General features: G+C 47.6%; 1 protein-coding gene across 1 annotated transcript in view; it reads right to left on the bottom strand.

Moving 5' to 3' along the window:
* The window catches only part of LOC120051119 (transcriptional activator GLI3-like), a 129219-nt gene that overhangs the window by 65079 nt on the left and 44959 nt on the right, over positions 1-19181 (bottom strand). Inside the window, exon 3 of the mRNA XM_038997791.1 lies at positions 16474-16737. Coding sequence (XP_038853719.1) covers positions 16474-16737 — 264 coding nt within the window. The remainder of the gene's footprint in view (positions 1-16473; positions 16738-19181) is intronic.

Raw genomic sequence — 19181 nt, forward strand, 5'->3', positions numbered from 1 at the left:
CTACAATGTAGAAAATAGTAAAAATAAAGAAAAACCCTTGAATGAGTAGGTGTTTAAAACATTTGACAGGTAGTGTTTATTTTTGGGGGGATATAAAAGACTGTAAAAACACCAGAAAATCAGCTCCAAGTGATTTTAATTTTGGAAATCTGTTCCAAAGTATTCCCATTCTTAATAAAGAGATACTGTATATGTGATTGTATACAAATGTAAGCAAGGTTTGAAATTATTATGTTTTAGTCAAATATTATATCTGTTTGTACTTCTTGTAGCCACTTTGCGGTCTACAAATTATTTGTAATTATGTTCCGACCCCCTGACCATCTGCTCAAGAAGATGTCGGCCCGCCGCTGAATCTAGTTGATGAGCCCTGCTCTATCCTATGGTATATAATCCCTCGAGCTAGCGCTGGAATGTTGTGTTTTGAATACATCATACTGTATGTCCATTGTAGGACAAGTTCAAACATGGGCTATGTCTATGTGAGTGCATCTTGCCCATACTACCCGAGGGGCTACTTGAAACCCTACCCTTTTAAAAGTGGAAGGGATTAAATCACACACGCACATACACTACCATTCAAAAGTTTGGGGTCACTGAGAAATGTCCTTGTTTTTGAAAGAAAAGCACATTTTTTTGTCCAATAAAATAACATAAAATTGATCAGAAATACAGTGTAGACATTGTTAATGTTGTAAATGACTGTTGTAGCTGGAAACGGCAGATTTTTAATGGAATATATACATTATATACACTGTGTTCTTTTGCCTATCTTAATATTTTCATTTTTTTTGGCCAGTCTGAGATATGGCTTTGCAACTCTGCCTAGAAGGCCAACATCCCGGAGTCGCCTCTTCACTGTTGACGTTGAGACTGGCAATTTCTTGGCAATTTCTCGCATGTAATAGCCTTAATTTCTCAGAACAAGAATAGACTGACGAGTTTCAGAAGAAAGTGCTTTGTTTCTGGCCATTTTGAGCCTGAAGTCGAACCTACAAATGCTGATGCTCCAGATACTCAGCTAGTCTAAAGAAGGTCAGTTTTATTGCTTCTTTATTCAGAACAACAATTTTCAGCTGTGTTAACGTAATTGCAAAAGGGTTTTCTGATGATCAATTAGCCTTTTAAAATGATAAACTTGGATTAGCTAACACAACGTGCCATTGGAACACAGGAGTGATGGTTTCTGATAATGGGCCTCTTAATGCCTATGTAGATATTCCATAAACAATCTGCCATTTCCAGCTACAGTAGTCATTTACAACATTAACAATGTCTAAACTGTATTTCTGATCAATTTGATGTTATTTTAATGGACAAAAAATTTGCTTTTCTTTCAAAAAAAAGGACATTTCTAAGTGACCCCAAACTTTTGAATGGTAGTGTACATGAACACAGAAACACACACACACACACGAGTCACATCATAATAAAAAAGCCTGTCTGCAGACCTGTACACAGTGAGTCTTTATCTGTGAGCAGGCGCCTGAACTGGCAGAACACAGTCAAACAGGGAGGGGAGGAGGGCGCTTCGTGATAGGATGTGTTTTTAGTGTGTAAACATCTGGCGCCCGTGTGCCAGCAGGAGGATGGGCAGGCAGCCAGGGGAGTGGTGCCCAACAGCTGGATTTAGTTGTGCCCCCTGGTCAATGCCGAAAACACAGGGCCCACTGCTGGGCAACAACACCGAGAGGTTTACCCCCCCTGGCCCCGTCAGACCTGCTGTTCTACCTCAACAATCACTACTTTGACACTATCTACCCTTAAAAATCACTACCTAAACACTACCTCAACACACACTACCTCAACACACACTACCTCAACACTCCTTATTAATACATGACTTACAGCTTGGCTACCTGCCCTGCCCCTGCTCAACCAACAGGGCACAACTCAGACAGGCCTTGTTTAGTGGAATTGCAGGGCTTGCATGTCTTAAAAGAGAAATGTGTTGAGTTGCTTTACGTTTCATGTAAGCAGACAGCCATAAATCAGATGCATCCTGGTGAATAGATTAGGAATGTTTTCTATGATTGCACACCAGTTATAATAATAAATAATGGCTTGCATTGTAAAGCAAAATAGAGTATATAATGGTCTTAACATGTCTTAACATGGAAAAGGATACTTTGATCACAAGGCTCAAAACACATGCTATGGAACAAGTCTGTAATAGTCAAAAAAAAACTTTCCATTGTATTACGCAAATGTGAAAAATCATTTGAAATGAACTTGTTTTTGTAAGAAAGACAAGAAAGCAAAGAGACGTGCTAGCTAGAATACCTACTGTAGCAGCACTCTGGCACTGTGTTTGACCTCTGAGTATCTGTCTCTTTGATAGCTTCCTTCTGATGACTCATGTTTGGCCTGGTGTTCTCTGAACGAGAGGAGGTAAAAGGGTGGAATCTGCTATCACTTGTGTTTACCTAACAACTCTTAGCTCCGATGCACTAAGCAGTATAGGTTTGCTAGGGTCTCTAAGCCATATCCTTGACCACTCCAGTCAAACCCTGGGCTGTAACTTCAACCCGTGAGGCAGGAGAGAGGTCTAGGGAGGGTCTACAGAGATTTCAGACTACAGAACCTCTACTTCGTTGACCTCTCCTCCACCCCTCCTCCAGACTGAATGCATGCTACAGCTCCTCTTACACCACCTCCCTTCTCACCTCCCCCATCCTCCCTCACCTCCTCCCCCTTCACCTCCCCCACCTCCTCCTTCACTACATCCGCCGCTCTACTCTAGATTACCCAGATCCCCCCTCTGTTTATCCCTCTGGAGCGGCTCACTCAACACACCCCAGTCCCTCCCCCTGCTTCTTCTCCTCTCCTCCCGCCCTCCCTTCTGGTGTCAGCCCACACTCCTCCTTCGCCTCAGCCCTCAGCAGTCGATTAGGGGAGCTGGTTTATTTGAATCCCTGTCTGAAGTTTACTTTAGCAGGGCCTCTATCTAAATAGGCTCTGCCACCTCTTTTACGCCATGCCACACTACCTCCATTAGGCAGGCTAACAGCCTTGTGTGCCACTTGAGGGAATGTATGCAGTGCTGAGAACAAGGGAAAGATAGATAGAGAGAGGGAGAGAGAGAGAGAGAGAGAGAGAGAGAGAGAGAGAGAGAGAGAGAGAGAGAGCTCCATCCCACAATCCATCACCACTGTCTCCTGTGGGGACTACTTTGTTGACTCTGGGAGTAAATTGCCCCTGCTCTTCTGGATATTCACTGCATGTATTCCAGGGCCTCTTTAGAATACAGACACAGCTGGGAGAGTTAATGCGCGTGTCACAGCTTTTAGCGTCCCATTCGCTGCTGCCACAACACCACTGTATGGACTAGCATTCCATAGGAGAGAGTGTAATGTGTATGCATTTGCCCCAACTGCACAGAGGTCCTATAACCGCCCATGGCAATGTGAGTATGATTAAGTAAACCATTATAGGGTAAAGCAGAACTCTGCATCCAAAATGGCACCTTATTCCCTATTTAGTGCACTAGTTTTTGCCCAGGGCACATAGGGTGGTCAAAAGTAGTGCACCATATAGGGAATAGTGTGCCATTTGAGACGCATTCTTTACTATACCAACCAAATACAATATGTCACTAACAGGCCAAAATCCTCAGAAATAATGGGCACAGTCTGGCAACTTTTGCTTTGGGGGAAAATAAATTATCAAAATGTATCAATTTGAGTACATTTCCAAAACCGCAACTCAACAGCAATTCATCACTAACCAGTACCAAATAAGTCTCACATTCTTTTGAAGTATTTTAATGACCCTGCATAACTTTGCATAAGAGCAGTATTAATTTTTCGCTTCATATTTTTTAGGGACGGAACTCATTAAGACGTGATTACAAATGGGTGTGTAATGAAAGGACAATTAGTTGGCCACTTTGACCAGACTCATTAGTTGTAATTCTAACACAAACACACTGTTACTGAGGACCAAAAGCCTACTGCTTCCCCTTCATTAAGAAGAGGATGATAATTACTTTGTCTTTTATTGGACACATAAAAGGGTTTTTAAAGAGGAGGGGGATTGAGAGAATAAAGCCTAAAGCAGATTATTCTAGTGGGTTCTTATTAGTTAATGTATTCCCTTAATGTAAGGTCTAGTAAGGTCTAGAGTATGGCTATAGTTTGTGTGTTGCCGCACTTGAAAATAATCTGAATAGTCAACCATACTCTCACCGAATTTGAACCGCAATTTCACATAAACAATGTCTCCCGTGTTACCTCTTCAGAAGGTTGACGACTTGCCATAAGGGGAGATTCCTCCTGTCCCGTACTGACTGCTGCCGGCTCTCCTCCAGCGCTGTGTCTGCGTCCCGAATGGCGCCCCTGAGTCGCGCCCCCCAAATGGCTCCCTATTCCCTACATAGTGCACTACTTTGACCAGGGCACTAAATAGGGGAAAGGGAGCCCATTGGGACGCGCACACTGTGTCATCTGCAGCCTGACACTGAGGAAGAACAGTCATCCAGAACCCACCGAGTCTCCTCCGCTCCTCCATGCTCTGGTGCAAAAGCACAAAGACGCACTGACAGATTGTCATAACCGACTGAAGCGGAGTGAGAAAAGGGCTGCTGCCGGGGCCTGCTCTGCTCCACAGGTTTGTGAATGGGTAATGTGGAACATATGATGGCGGCGCTGGGCCTGCAGCACTGCCAAGTTTCATTACGCCACTTCTCTCCTCGCTCATGATCTCAACACTCAGGCACGCCGCCTTCACCGCTGCCCGGAGCCAGATGATGACTGACGAGGGAGTGGGAGAGCGCTGGCTTAGTTGAGCGCGTGAGAGATGCTCGTTGAGGGCGCGTGCGCGTGTATGACTGACTATGAGTAACGGCGCGTGTACGTGAATGAGTGAGCGTGTGTACGTCTACGTTACGTTAGATAACAAAACCCCCTCTGCGATCCCTACAATCCCTCCTCAACTCCACAAACTGCGCGACACCGACCCTTCCCTCGCAAAACACCTCCACAGGATCAAGAATCACACCAGCACACCTGTGTCTCTGTTCGGCTACAACTGTTCACATGAAGGGAACCCCATGCGGACTGTGTCAATATCACGAGGAGTGTGTGTGATGTTGGAGGTTGTTTTTTGGGATGGAGGGCTGCGGAACGTCCCCATCGCCTCCAGATCAATCCCTCGCCCCCTGCACCACTGCTCTAGTTGTTTGCTTGTGTTTGCTTACACTGAGACCTCAAGCTGTTTTCAACATGTAAATAACACATTCCGGGACTGTTCGGCTAAGCTCAGTGGGAGTTCCTGTTGACTTTTGGAGCGTTTTGCTGAATTACTGTCCCAGATTGTTGCACGTCTAATGGGCTAATTACCGCTGTATAAATTAGCCTAATGCTCTCGCTGTGCTGAGGCTCTCTGCAGTACTGTACGAGGTGTGTGAGCGGCCTAGACTCAGCAAAACAGCTAGTGTGCGTGTGGGTGTGTTTTCGTGGGTGCGCGTGTGTGTTTGACTGGGGAGAAAACAGATCCTTTACTCAGCAAAGACTAACTGTGAGAGAGAAGACAAGGCAAGAGGGTAGAGGTTAAACTAAAGAAGTGTGTTTAAAGTGTTGGCTTGCCAATCTCTCTGCCATTCATCATCGAGAGAAACGTTGGCAGATTGCACTTTCTCCTTCCCCAGTAAATCAATACACTTCTCTTCTTCCGCTCTCTCTACCTCCTTTTTCTCTCGCTGTCTCCCTCTCTCTCTCTCAAAGAAGCAAAGAACGTTCTCGTTTACACTGCATAAGTCACTCTGTGCAGGGTCTTTTGGCGTTGTGCCTATGCATTGCTGACAGTTCCTTACATACTGGGGCATATACTGTAGATGATTTAAACCAATCAGGAAGCAGGATAGAGATGAGGGTTGAGATTAGGCAGTGAATATGTTTGGTCAAAGCAATTTACCCTCCCTTATTCCCCTTACCCCCGTACTCCTTTACCCCCTACCCCCATACTCCTCTTACCCCCTACCCCCGTACTCCTCTTACCCCATACCACCTACCCCCGTACTTCTCTTACCCCCTACCCCCGTACTCCTGTTAACCCACCCCAAATAGCATAATGGAAGTCCTGCATCGGCAAGACATTTACCAAGTGGAGTCAATCTTAGCAAATTGCGCTCCCAGCGAGGGCCCTCGCTTTGTCTCAGAGTGGAGCTACACACATACCACTCTCCATGAACTGTACCCCTACACCAGCTCCCCTGACATACCTTCCCTCCTTCTTTCCCTCCCTCCTTCTCTCCCTCCATGCCAGCACAGAGCAGCAGAGTAGAAGTTGAGGCTATTTTGTGGGGTCCTCTGCAGAGAGCCAATCTATCTACTGCATTTGGTGAATTCCTACAGATTGGCCTAAAATGCGGGGGGGGGGGGGGGGGGGGGGGGCAGAACAAAGCGCATTGCGTCGGTTTGCCCTCCTCTTTCTCCTCCTCCCTCCTCCTCCCCCTTTTCCTCCCTTTCCTTCCCCACCCTCCTCCTTCCCCCCCCTTCCCAGCCGGGTAGAGATTTACACTGCACTAAACTCCTGTCTCTCTCTCTACCCCTCTCTCTCTCTCTCTCTCTCTCTCTCTCTCTCTCTCTCTCTCTCACTCCCTCTCCATCTCCATCTCTCCCATCTCTCTCCCGCTCTCTCTCTGCCTCTCTCTCTCTCTCTCTCTCTCTCTCTCTCTCTCTCTCTCTCTCTCTCTCTCTCTCTCTCACTCCCTCTCCATCTCCATCTCTCCCATCTCTCTCCCGCTCTCTCTCTGCCTAGTGCCTGGTCCCCCGAGCAGCCAGTCCAAACAATGATACATCTCGCGGTGGAAAGGAAATGACTTAAACCTCAGGTTAACTCAACAGGCCCATGCTATACGCATATTTGGGTTTTATTCCCATGTGATTTATGGTGGTTCGAGACTATCCTATTTTCAGATCTGTGTTGTTTTTAAGGCCCATGTTTAAGTATTTAACCCCAGTGAATAAATAAAGAGGAACATTTTGTGCCAGACCGTTCACTAAACATCTATTTTAAGCATAGCTAATGCATGGTGTATACAGTATATAGCACCATACAGTATATGATTAAATAAAGTCACCCACACACTACCTCTGCAAATTAATCAACAAAACTCTTTGAGTGTCCGTAATGTCATGAATTTTACTTGTGATTTCAACTTGAATGTGTTACTGTGTGTGTATGGTAATATCCATGTATTTAAGTGTCTTTCGCTGCCATGTGGATATCAGTAAACTTGAACTTGAAATAAGATAAGACAAGATGTAATTTTGAACCAACATTTTGTAAATAACTTATTGACCAACATCAGTTCAATTATTTTAATTCCATTTCGGTCAGGTTTTTTCTGTGAGCTCAATGCGCACATTGTGCAGTTTCTCTGTAGATAAATCAGATCAAGCCCATACTGTGCGATGTAGTAATGAGTTGTAGTTTCCAACAGGCCAATATTCTACATAGTTTAGCGCAGAAAACATGGTAATTAACTACAATGACCATAATCAATACCCCAGGCCTAGGTGTGAGGAGACATATTGTATTCTACAATTTGAGGAGGACTAAAAATGCTTTTCAGTCTCACTGACTCACCCAATGATCCGCAGCTTACTCGCTGGTGATGGTATATGAGAGAGAGAGAGAGAGGGAGAGAGAGAGAGAGAGAGAGAGAGAGAGAGAGAGAGAGAGGCTAATGCGCTTCTCTCTCTCTCTCTCTCTCTCTCTCTCTCTCGTTTTACTTTGTAAAACAATATTTTGAAGTTGATAAAATATTTTGGTAGCCTACAGCTGAAAGATTATTAGAGTCTTCTCTTTTCAGCAGGAGACATTTGCTTTCCAACCTGTGTTTTCCCGCGATTGTAAACTATTTGAAATATTGCGAAAGGCCAGTTTTGTCTGCATGCTGTTTGTTGACTGACATATTTGCTGCGCGTTCCCGACTGCAGGCTATGCCTTGTTATTGTGTTACACACTACAGCTAGGCTATTTTTAAAAGAAGCTATTTATCCTCTGTGGCAAAATGTTAGGCTTTCTCATGGCGTAGTAGGCTATTCTGAATTATTTCATTTCTTTCTGAACAGACAGCAGTAACTCCCGAGTGGCGCAGCGGACCAAGGCACAGTGCTAGAGGCGTCACTACAGACCCTGGTTAGATTCCAAGCTGTATCACAACCAGCCGTGATTGGGAGTCCCATAGGGCGGCGCACAATTGGCCCAGCGTCGTCCGGGTTTGGGTTTGGTCGGGGTAGGCCGTCATTGTAAATAAGAACTTGCTAACTGACTTGCCTAGTTAAATAATGGTTAAATAAGAAAAAAGAAAAAAGAAACTCTAACTTTGGCAAATGTATTTACATTTATCAGACATGCTGCAGCTCCTCCAGAAGCGTTCGCGTGGCTCTATAAGGAAATAAATGATGAAGTGCAATGCTGAAGAGATGAGAGTTTGCGGGGGGGTTGTGTTTTGATTGTGTTTATTCAAATTGTTACATTGCAAAAAGTGACATTTATATTTAATGCCACGAAAGGTACCGGATCCGGCCAAATAGATTCCGGAAGGAAACAGTCCAAAACTGAGCCGGATCCTGTTCCGGCTCCTGCCTATAGCCCCCATATCTCCACAGTGCAGCTCCACCGTGGGCCCCACGGCAGGTCATATTGGGGCTGACCCAGCATGACAGCGTGTATGAGAGTAACCCTGCCTGACTCTGTGAGAGTCAGTGACTGTGAGGCTAATAACACACAGACCGGGTACGGCAGGGGAAAGAGGGACCTCAATTCTAACCCACGCAGAGTGAGGCTAGCTAGTGAGCAGGGTTGGGATTCAACAAGGCTTTGGTCAGCGTGACTGGTCACTGTGGCCCGGGGCATTCAAGTTGATATCCACATGTGTTATGAAAGAACAGACAGCGTAGGAAATAGCATAAGTGGCTCAAAAAATGAACTAGTAACTAAACTATACTTTTATCTATTCCTCTCATTAGTTATGTAGATTTGCTGTTCGCTAGGACAGAATTCTTCATTTATTACACATGTGATATTTAAGATTCATGATTCAAGAATGTAATACTTTAGTAACATAAAAAATAAAAAAAAATTGATAGGAATTTGATTTAGTGCGTCTCGTTAATGTAGTGCACCTGCATGTTGCAGACACAGTCTACATATTTTCAATTATGAGTGTCTACTCTCTTAGAAAAAAGGGCTCCAAGAGGGTTCTTTGGCTGTCCCCATAGGAAAATCATTTATTTCATGTTTTTATTTATTTTTCCTACGGGGACATCACCTTTTCTTTTAAGATTGTAATTGAGGAAACGGTGGGTCACACCACGCGGTGTAGAGCAGAGAGAAACCCAGGGCCGTGTGCCAAATGGCACCATATTCCCTATTTAGTTTACTACTTTTGACCAGGGCTCTGGTCATAAGTAGTGCCCTATTTAGTAGATAGAGTGCCATTTGGGACGCAGCTCCAGTGTCACAGCAATCAGACAAATGACTCTCGGGTCTCAGGAGCAGACAGGGGTCGTCACCTCTGGCCAATTACAGCCCTCGCTCTTCCTCTCCGCACAGCAACACTCCCTCTGTAACTCTCTGACTCTCTTCATTTCTCCCTCTCACACACGCACTCTTCGGTCTTTCTCCGTCTCTCTCCCCATAGGCCGACATCTCTGTCTCTCTTACCTTCTCTATCGCTCATATTGTCCTCTTCCTCTTCCTTTCTTTCGCCCTCTTCCTCTCTTTCTCCCCCTTCTCTCTTTGTCTCTTACTCAAAGCGGGGCCTGATCTCTCCCCTCTCCCTCCTCCCAAAAACAAGGATAACTTGTAATCCATTTACTCCACCCCTGTCAACAAATTCCCCCCCAAAATAATCCTAAAAGACTTACAACCAGAGCTAGGTACTATCAAGGGAACGGAGGGCGAGAGAGAGGAGAGAGAATACACATGGGGCAGGGAAGGAGTGATAGCACTGAGACAGAGAAAAGAAAAGGAGAGCAGAACATACAGTACTGTACACAGGGGAGCGAGGAAGGGTAGAAGAGAGGAGAGAGGAGTAGAACTTGGTGTCACAGTGATTTTTTGGGGGTCTTTTGTCACGCAGGTGGCGCCTCTGGGGGTCCCTATGGCCTCGGTGACTGTGGCTGACAGACAAACGGGGCACCGTGTAAAACCTTAAAGAGGATTAACCCTGCCGGAGTGATTTAATGAGACCTGAACGTGGCCGGCACCGGAGAGCCCCGCTGATTGAACCGGGCCAGAGAGGCAGAGAGTCTGGCTCCCAGCGGCCCGACAGGCCCCAGCCGCACCGCTCAGCCTGCTCACACTGAGCCACATCAAAGCCGCCCCGGCTGGGGGAGTCGAGCTGAGGAGAGAGGGGGGGAGAGAGACGAGGAAGGAGAGGGGGAGGGCTGGACGGAGGAATCCCTTATCTCCTCCTGAGAGGATGCTGCTCTGCAGAGCGAGATTGTCTGGAGCTGCCACCTGTCCCAGCCATCTTTGAAGGCAACACTAAGCCTATGATGGGCCTGACCTCCTCGAGCTCCCATTCTTTTATGTCTCTCTTCATTTTCTGCTTTGTTACACCCCCCCCCCCTCCTACTCCTCTCTCCTTCTCCAGTCTCACTCTCTTCTCACTGGCACTTCTTCTCACCCCCGTTTTTGCCCTTCCATCTCTCTTTCTGACTCTCCCTCTCTCTTTCTTCCCCTCTCCTGTCCTCCTCCTCTCTGTCGTCTCGCTCTGCTGTAAGTCTCTCCCCTGTGGTACAGACAAGAGGATGTACTGTCGTCTACTTATTTGCTCCAGCCTCAACAGAGGTAACAGAGCTGAGAGGAAACATGTTAATTACCCAGCATGCCTCAGCCCTCTCCTCCTGTAGAACAATAGGTACAGTCCGTCCTCAGGAGAGATGGAGAGATGAAAGGGAGGGAGGGAGGGAAGCGTTTGGGGGGTTGGTTGAAGGGATAAAGGTGCTAATCTTGTAGCTAACGCTATGAGAAAAGGGACACGAATCGCTGCTCTACAAGACCGGCGGTGAGATTTGCATAGAGTGAACAAACATATAGGCGGTCACGAATTGAGTGTGACTCTCCCACTCCACACCAAGTGATTATCCCACTGCTGCCACTTCAGGAGGGAGAGAAAAGGAAGGCACAAGATGTCATGGTTTAAAAACCAGCAGGAGGAGGAAGAGAAAGACCCATGAGCCTCTATGTTGTCCGTACATGCGCTCACGTCTTTATGGTCTCTGCGTTGAAGACGCGGTATTGTTGTTTCTGGTGGTGTTAGTGCTGGTGGTGGCGTATCCTTACGGACAGTCCGAAAAACAAGTCTTCGTTTTTAAGCCTTCGCTACTTCAAAGCACGCCTATTGTTTTGGACATGTGATGCCTCTGTGTGTCTACCGACCGATTAGCCATTCCTCATTCGACGCTGGGGTCCAAAACACAGACAGATGTTGCAAGAATGATATCCAAAAATGCTGAATATTCATTTCTTAAATAAATATTTTTCATTTATTTTCCAGCCACTCCAAATTAATCTTGGCATTGTTAAAAATGCAATTTTACGCACGTTCTTGGGCTCTGAGATATTAAGAGAAACCACAAGAAAGTCTGACCTTCACTCAGAGCGAACGTGGCGTTCCTTAACTACTTCAAACTTTGCCTAACCCCTTCAATCATCAAACGGCCTACAAACGGCACATGCATGCAAGAATATGGCCTATCTTACACTGCGAGATCCCTCTAATAAGCTGTATAAAAGAGGATCACGGGCGATTATCCCCGGTGCGTTGGACTGCGAGGCTAATTCAAGAGCTGCCCGGCCATGGTTCTCTTTCTTGATGAAAGGTGGTGGATTGAAGAGACTCCTTTCCATCGCCTGCAGGGCGCCCCCGGGCACCCCCCGGTTCCTCTCACCCCCCCACCCCCCCTTCTTGCCCCCCTGTGCCCCACTAGGGGGTTTCACCAGGACCGCCCGCCGCTCCAGAAGCCAATATTGAAACAATCACAAAGACTTGCCCTCGATCACCCTTGAAACGGGCACGTGTCTCCCCACGCTTCCTCGTGCTCCTCTGTAGTCTAATGTCTGTGGGGAGGAGAGCTTGAACCTGTGTCGCCAAGACTCGTGATGAGGAACCCAATGTGGAACCCAGAAAGTTGGCCTCTTTGAATGGGTTGTCAGAGAAAACATTATTATAAATGACTTTTTCCAGTTTTATTCGTTTTCGTTTTTTTTCTGTGGCAGGAAAGCTTTCCTACAGTTCCTGTACGGCCTATATGTGTGACTCTGAATCAGAGAGTGCAGTAACGCAGTCATTAACTGTACAGAGCCCGGTCCATTGTGGTGCAGATCACATTGGGGTCTTGTGACAGCCAGCTCATTCACTTCAGTGGTCAGCTACTGCGCTTGAATATTGAGGCAGACAGACTGACATGGGCTGAGTCTTCGTCTCGCCTCGCCGTGCTACGGACCTGTAGACCTGAAATCTCCTCTGCAAAGCAGCCATGGAGGTTAACCTAACCCCTGTCTGGGGCTGGAGATCACCAGACCACTACCACTGCATAAACCCTGGGTCTGGTTGAGTGCTGGCTGGGCTCTCCTTCCCCTCTCCCAGTGCTCTGGGTCTTCACAATCCCAGGTAATGGGTCACTTCAGCCAGGGCTTTGACTACAAAGAGCAGGGTTACAGGGATACAGCCTGGCGGTATCCAGACGACGCACTACACCAGCCATAGATCTCTACTGTACTTCCACCTTGCTATTTGTTTTAGAAGCCCTGGTCTAAGAGGTCTCAGAGGTGAGACATGGACAAGGCTTTGGTGTGATGATTACCAGCTGGAGGTGCTTGGCCTTGGATCCTGATTCCAGACAGCAGACTATTACGCTGATATGTTCCCTCTTCTACTTCAGCTATAAGAGTCTGTCTCGGTCCACACAATGACCTAGTCATCACAGACACACACGCAACCACCAAACAGCCTTGGTTGTTAAGGAACCAACCAACATACTTAAGGATTGTTTCAACAGCTTAGTGCTTTTCCTTCCCTCCCCAGTCGCCTTCCTTTGACAAAACATCTTCTGATGTTTCAATACTGTTTGGATTGGTAATGAACATAAGAAAGCCGACCATTGAAAAGGATACGCTTCACGATCCCGTAACGGGAACTGTTTTGACTGGCCGAGGAGGAAGGGGCGAACGAGTGTTTAAGAAAAAGACAAACACTTGAAGGAAGAAGAGGGATCCCGGAGGAGGGAGAGAGCGGAGACGACGGACGGATCTCCAGCAAGTGTTCCACTGTTGCTGAGGACCACTGACCCGCTAATCAGCCCACAATGTAAACAGATGTCGCTAGCGCCGCAGCCCGCCGCACTAACGTCCTCACAATACACACGTTCTCGTAATACAGAAATCTTTAAAAAAGAAAACAAGTCTCTCTCTCTTTCTTATTAATCCTCCTCCCCAATCCTTCCTCCTCCTTATCCAGGCGAAAGCCCCACGTATTAGTGTTGTGGTAAGCAGGATATGGACTCTTAGTGCTTACTCTCCAGTGTTTGCCCAAGAAAAGCGGCTAAGAAGCTAGGCATCACCGCGATTTAGCTAATGCACACAATAGGGCCTATTTTTCCTTAATGCCTCCTCCTTTATGTGGGCAAGTGGGTGTAAAGATGAGAGTAAACACAAACATCAGAGTCTTATAGGCCTCAGACAGGGGAGTGGGAGAGAGCACAGAAGGGGCTGCTTGAAAAGGAAAGATTTGCGAAGAGAAGCAGCGACCTCTAAAAAGAACACAAACTCCACTCCCCCTCCTCCGACCCCCAGTATCCACCCTCCTCTTCTTCTCAACACCCACCACAACGCGTATCACCACCACAGCTATGACCATGACGACCCGGCAGTCCAGGTGCGCTTGAGGCTGCAGGTGTTGGCGCGTTTAGCCGCATTAAGCACTGACAGTACAACGGAGGGAAGAGTAATCGCATTTACCTGGTTGTCGGCCGCAGCCAGGCCGTGCGGCGCCCCGCGCTCTGCAAGCACAGCACAAAGACCCATGCTCCCCTCTCCATCACCCTCACAGGCACAACATACACCTGGGATACATTTAGGGAGGTGACAGTCAGTCAGAGACCCCAGGGGAGAGGGAGTGTTGGGGGAGTGGACCGTGGAAGTAGGTTTGGGAGGGGTTCAACCAAGCACAGGGTCAATGTTCTTCACACCTCTGGGGCTAGTGGTGGTGGTGGTGTGGCAGAGCCATGGGGCTCCGTGTTCAAAGGGGCTGGAGGCTGCTTTGGGGGGGGGGGGGTCTTGCCCTTTCCTGACCCCCAGACTGAAGGCACCATGAGGGGCTGAGGTGGAGGCTCTGGAGCCTGGTCCTGGGTCTTGCCTGGGTCCAATCAGAGAGAATGGGACCGGGCCGACCGGCAGGCGCCTTCAGGGACACCTCGTGTTCCCCACACCTGGTACCAGAGGAAGCCATTTTACACAGCCCCCCGGCCTGCTCTCTTCTCTGACCTCTGGTCGTAATTCTTTCTGAACTGAGTCAGGGTCAGGGCACGTCCCAAGGACATCCATTTACTTTACACTCCACCCTCCGAGGAAAAAACGACTGTCTTCACATTTCAGCATGTACTCCAGTTGTACTTTTCTACTGAACTTCACTTGAACTTAGTCATCTCAATTCGGTAAAATAATTGCCTGTGTGCTAAAACATTGGGATGGAATTGATACTTTTATCAATTTCTGAGTCCAAGAAAGAGAGTGAGAGCGAGAGCGAGAGAGAGAGAAAGAAAGAGAGAGAAACAGAACGGGGGGGGGGGGCTATAGCACCAGTCATCTCTCTATCCACTCTGCCCTCTGCCTGGTCTGATTGCTGTCCTGCGGCCCAGGAGGCCCCCAAGTGGAAAGAATGGAGCCCTTTGAGGCTCTACGACCCCTTTGACTTTTCCTGCTTCTTCTGAACTCTCCATTTCAGACTCTGACTTTTACGCATGACCCTGAGGCTCTGCCACCCCTCACTGTGACCCCCAACCACCCCCACCCACCCATCCCCCCAAGCCCTCGCCCCTAGTTCCCCTTGGCTTCAGTGGGCTTAAACCCCCTACCCCAAGTGCTCACCCCCAGTGCTCACACACACACACACTCACAATCAAAAGTGGCAGTCCTGCTGAGCTAAGACCGGGCTGTAATCGACAGTAATGTTCTGCTTGCGAGGATCCTGTCCACTATACCAATGAACAGAGCCAGGGCCTGACTTTAAGTAACCTTTCAGATTAGTACTGTAGCTCTGTGGTGGATGGAAGCACCAGTGCACAAAGGAGACGCCGGCTTATGAACTAACTAAATAAATAGAGTTACAGTAAAGAAACGGAGCCGGAGCCAGAGCAAGGGACAGAGAGACCTTTTCATTACGGCCTGCGGATTAAAACCCCTCTGTCAGGCCCAATTCGCAGGCAATGTATCGAAAGTAAACAAACCGTCAGATCAAATCCTGGAGGCCACGTCCATTCAGGCTACGGTGGCGGCGAAATGAACCTCCTAAACAGCCCCCAGCTCTCCACTCATCTGTCTCTCTTTCATTCGATTACTACATCTTTCTCTTATTCCTTCTCCCTCTCTCTCTCTCTCTCTCTCTCTCCCTCTCTCCCTCTTTCTCTCTCTCTCTCTCTCTCTCTCTCTCTCTCTCTCTCTCTCTCTCTCTCTCTCTCTCTCTCTCTCTCTCATATTTGATTTTCTATCATTTTTCTATCATAACCTCAAACCTCATGTACCTCGCTCACTCCTCCCTTTATATATACAGTATCTCTCTCTTCCTCCCGTCTCCCGTTATATATACTGTATCTCTCTCTCTCTTCCTCCCGTCTCCCTTTCTCTCACCCACAGTCTCTCCGTCCCAGTAAGAGAGAAGGGGGAGGAGGTGGGGGGTTAGTGAGTGTGGTTTGACTGTGAAATGCAGTGTAGTGTAGAGTTGGGGTTTGATGTGTGTGTTGATGAGTGGAAGTGGAGTACTGGGCTCAGACAGGCCCCTAATGAGGGAATTAAGGAGCTGCACTGAATGCTTCACATACTAACTTCCCAGAGAGGGAGCAGCTGATCTGTCAGGCCTAATCAAGCGACTAGCAGCCTTGCCTTCTACCTATTATTCTACAGAACCTTGGTGCCACTGTTCAGAGGGTGTTGGGGGTTCTACAGGCATGTTGTCTTTGAGCCTGCCGCCTCACTCAAATTACAGTATATTGCTCACAAATACGGTTCATTTTTTGACTTATCATTGATCTCGCCCCCAGTTTTTTTTTTATGTAATTATCCATCAATCTATTCAGTAACTCACTGAGACAATTCAAGTTGTCTGATGACCAAAAGCCCCGCTGACACAAACTAAGCGAGTACCCACTACTTTTGGCATCACAAACATTCTCTAACAATCAAATGGAACATCCTATCCAACCCCTCCTCTATAAACGGAGGTCCGTTGTCTGTACTCACCGTAGTGGGAGTCCAGGTATCCGTTGCGAGGGTCCATGGCGAACAGCGTTCCGCGGTACGGGAGGCCGTGGTCGACCAGGTGGGGCAGCGAGCTGTGCAACTCTTTCTTTACCAACGGTGGGCGCTCTTCTGTGGAGGTGGAGGGCTCTTCACCCAGCTTGCTGCCAGGGGGCCCGGGTGTGGGGGCCTGGGTGCTGATGGCATTGCGCCTCTCACGGTGGTGGTGGTGGTGGTGGTGGTACGGCGTGCCCGAGCTCTCATCCTCTGTAAGGGGACAGGGGGGAGAGAGAGGGTAAGGTCCTAACTTATTGAGGGTACATACACCATAATTGATCCCTGTACATTTAAAGCTACTGTACAGAGCCTAAAGTCTGCTGAAGTCTTCTCAACCTGTCCTGAATGCCTTTGGTGGTGAAGGGTAGTAGTTTCACAGTCAGTAGAATTATGAATTACGGATGCTGCCGATGAATTACGGATGCTGCCGTCAAGGGGAATTTCTTTACCTCTCAGAGTCAATACACACACACAAATTAGATAATGTAGCATACTCCTATGAGGGGCAGGGGATTTGTTTTGTACACATGCAACCAACCAAGTATGCACGGTGGGTCTTCCCTGCAAATCCACGCTGGTTTGGTCTCCATATAAGCCAGCTGAACGTGTGAGTTTTCAAGCAGAAGACAGCTCAAGCCAATAGGACTCAAGCAGAAGACAGCTAAAGCCAATAGCACTCATCTCTGGTGCTCTCACCAACTAAACGAACCCCCTGCATCACAGCCACATTCAGGGGGAGCGATTCCCAAGTCGGATCTTAAAGTCAGCCTCGTCTGTTCCTTTTATAAAATAAATGGATTCCCATGGAGAAGGCAACCAGGTCTTTCCGCCTGCATTCCAAACTGCCCATTAAGCGGCCTCATGGTATCAACACCCCCCCCCCCCCCCCCCCACACACCCCACTTTCTCCACACACCCTCTCTGCCAGAGTAATCTCTTTCTCTCTCTATTTCTCTCTCCAGGTGAAGGAGAGAAACTAAGCGGAGAGATGGAAAGGCGGAGAGTCCCCCTGAGAAGCTATCCCTGGTGTGCTGGGTTAGTGGGGATGAAAGTGAAGAGAGTTCAAGGGCTGAGCTGCTTTGGAAAGAATGTACCTTTGACCTGACCACTGACCCTGGCCTTCATGGGGTCACATGGTACCTGACCTGGTGAGTGCTACTGTACAGACTAGTTCTGAGTAGTCCCTGAAGTGAGCATACTCTGGGCACTTTTCATGTAATACTAACTCCTACACACTTGAATAGTGTCCAAGAAATGATGAATGTTGAGCTTTATTGTAAATAAAAGGAGATTATTCCTATCATCTGTACCTTAGTATGATTATGATCAATTATTACATTTTAACATGCTTAGGTTAATGTTTTGTATGATCGGAAGTTTTACACTGGCTCATCAAAGGTTTTACACTGGCTCATCGAAAGTTTTACACTGGCTCATCGAAAGTTTTACACTGGCTCATCGAAAGTTTTACACTGGCTCATCGAAAGTTTTACACTGGCTCATCGAAAGTTTTACACTGGCTCATCTAAAGTTTTACACTGGCTCATCTAAAGTTTTACACTGGCTCATCTAAAGTTTTACACTGGCTCTAGCCGTATGCGCTTCAGAACTATTGCAGAACCGGTTTAATTCAGTCACATACAATTCTGTCTTCCTAAATGCCTCAAATCCATCCTACTCCTCCATCCTGATCCAGAGAGTCCACTGAGTTTGGCCTTATCTTGACTGAGCAACAGATCCACTTCATTGGAGGCTGCTGGGAAATCTCCTCTGGTCCTGCCCTGGTTCCTGGTTGTTTCGGTGCCCCCTGTTGCTCTCTCTTTTCTAACGTCTCACTGAGGGCCCTGACAGAGTGCCGACGCCAAAGGTTCTGTAGCATTTACCAGCCTAGCGCTGTAAGGCCCCCCTATGAACTGGAGGCAATGGAGAACTGCAGCCCTTCAAAAGCCCATTAAGTGCAGAGGAGAGGGCTAGATTAAAGAGCGCTACCCCGAGTCGGAGAGCGAGAGGGGTCGAGAGGAGAGCGAAAGAGAGGGAGAACGAGAGACCCCCCTCTCACTCTCCCACGTCCATTACCTGTGTAAGGGCCCAGCCATGCCCGACTGGTGCCACAGCGCTCGGAGCAGCAAATTCCACGAGCCTCAACACAGAACTGACAAACCAGCAAGAGAGCAGAGGCTCATGCTCTCCTCCGCAGGAAATGATAGTGTCAGTTATGATATAAGTATTTAATCCTATACTGCACAGCCCGTGATCTTATTAAGGGAATAATGGCACTTATGCTGTTAAAGCTGGATTAATAGGGGCTGCTCTTGCAAAGCGCAATATTAACATAAAGGGATTTCAGACTCTGGGTTCATCTTCTCGCATGGATTGGATTTGAGGAAGAAAGTGGGGACTGTAAACTGTGCTGGGAGCAACTAGAGCAAAGGACAGGGTTATGCTGCTGAGAGGAGTGTAGGCCGGTATGTACCGAATACTGATCCAGCAGACACAGTGTCGAGGCCGGGAATAATATCTTATGGTAGACCCGGAGAAGATTCTAATTCTTGGTCTAGTTTATTTATGTATTAGCTCCATAGACTTGACATACACAATGTGCTTGTAGCAATAATCTTTGAACATTTGGAAGTGAAGTCAAACTCCCACAAGCC

The sequence above is a fragment of the Salvelinus namaycush genome, chromosome 7 (genome assembly GCF_016432855.1).
Source record: "Salvelinus namaycush isolate Seneca chromosome 7, SaNama_1.0, whole genome shotgun sequence".
NCBI classification, from domain to species: domain Eukaryota; kingdom Metazoa; phylum Chordata; class Actinopteri; order Salmoniformes; family Salmonidae; genus Salvelinus; species Salvelinus namaycush.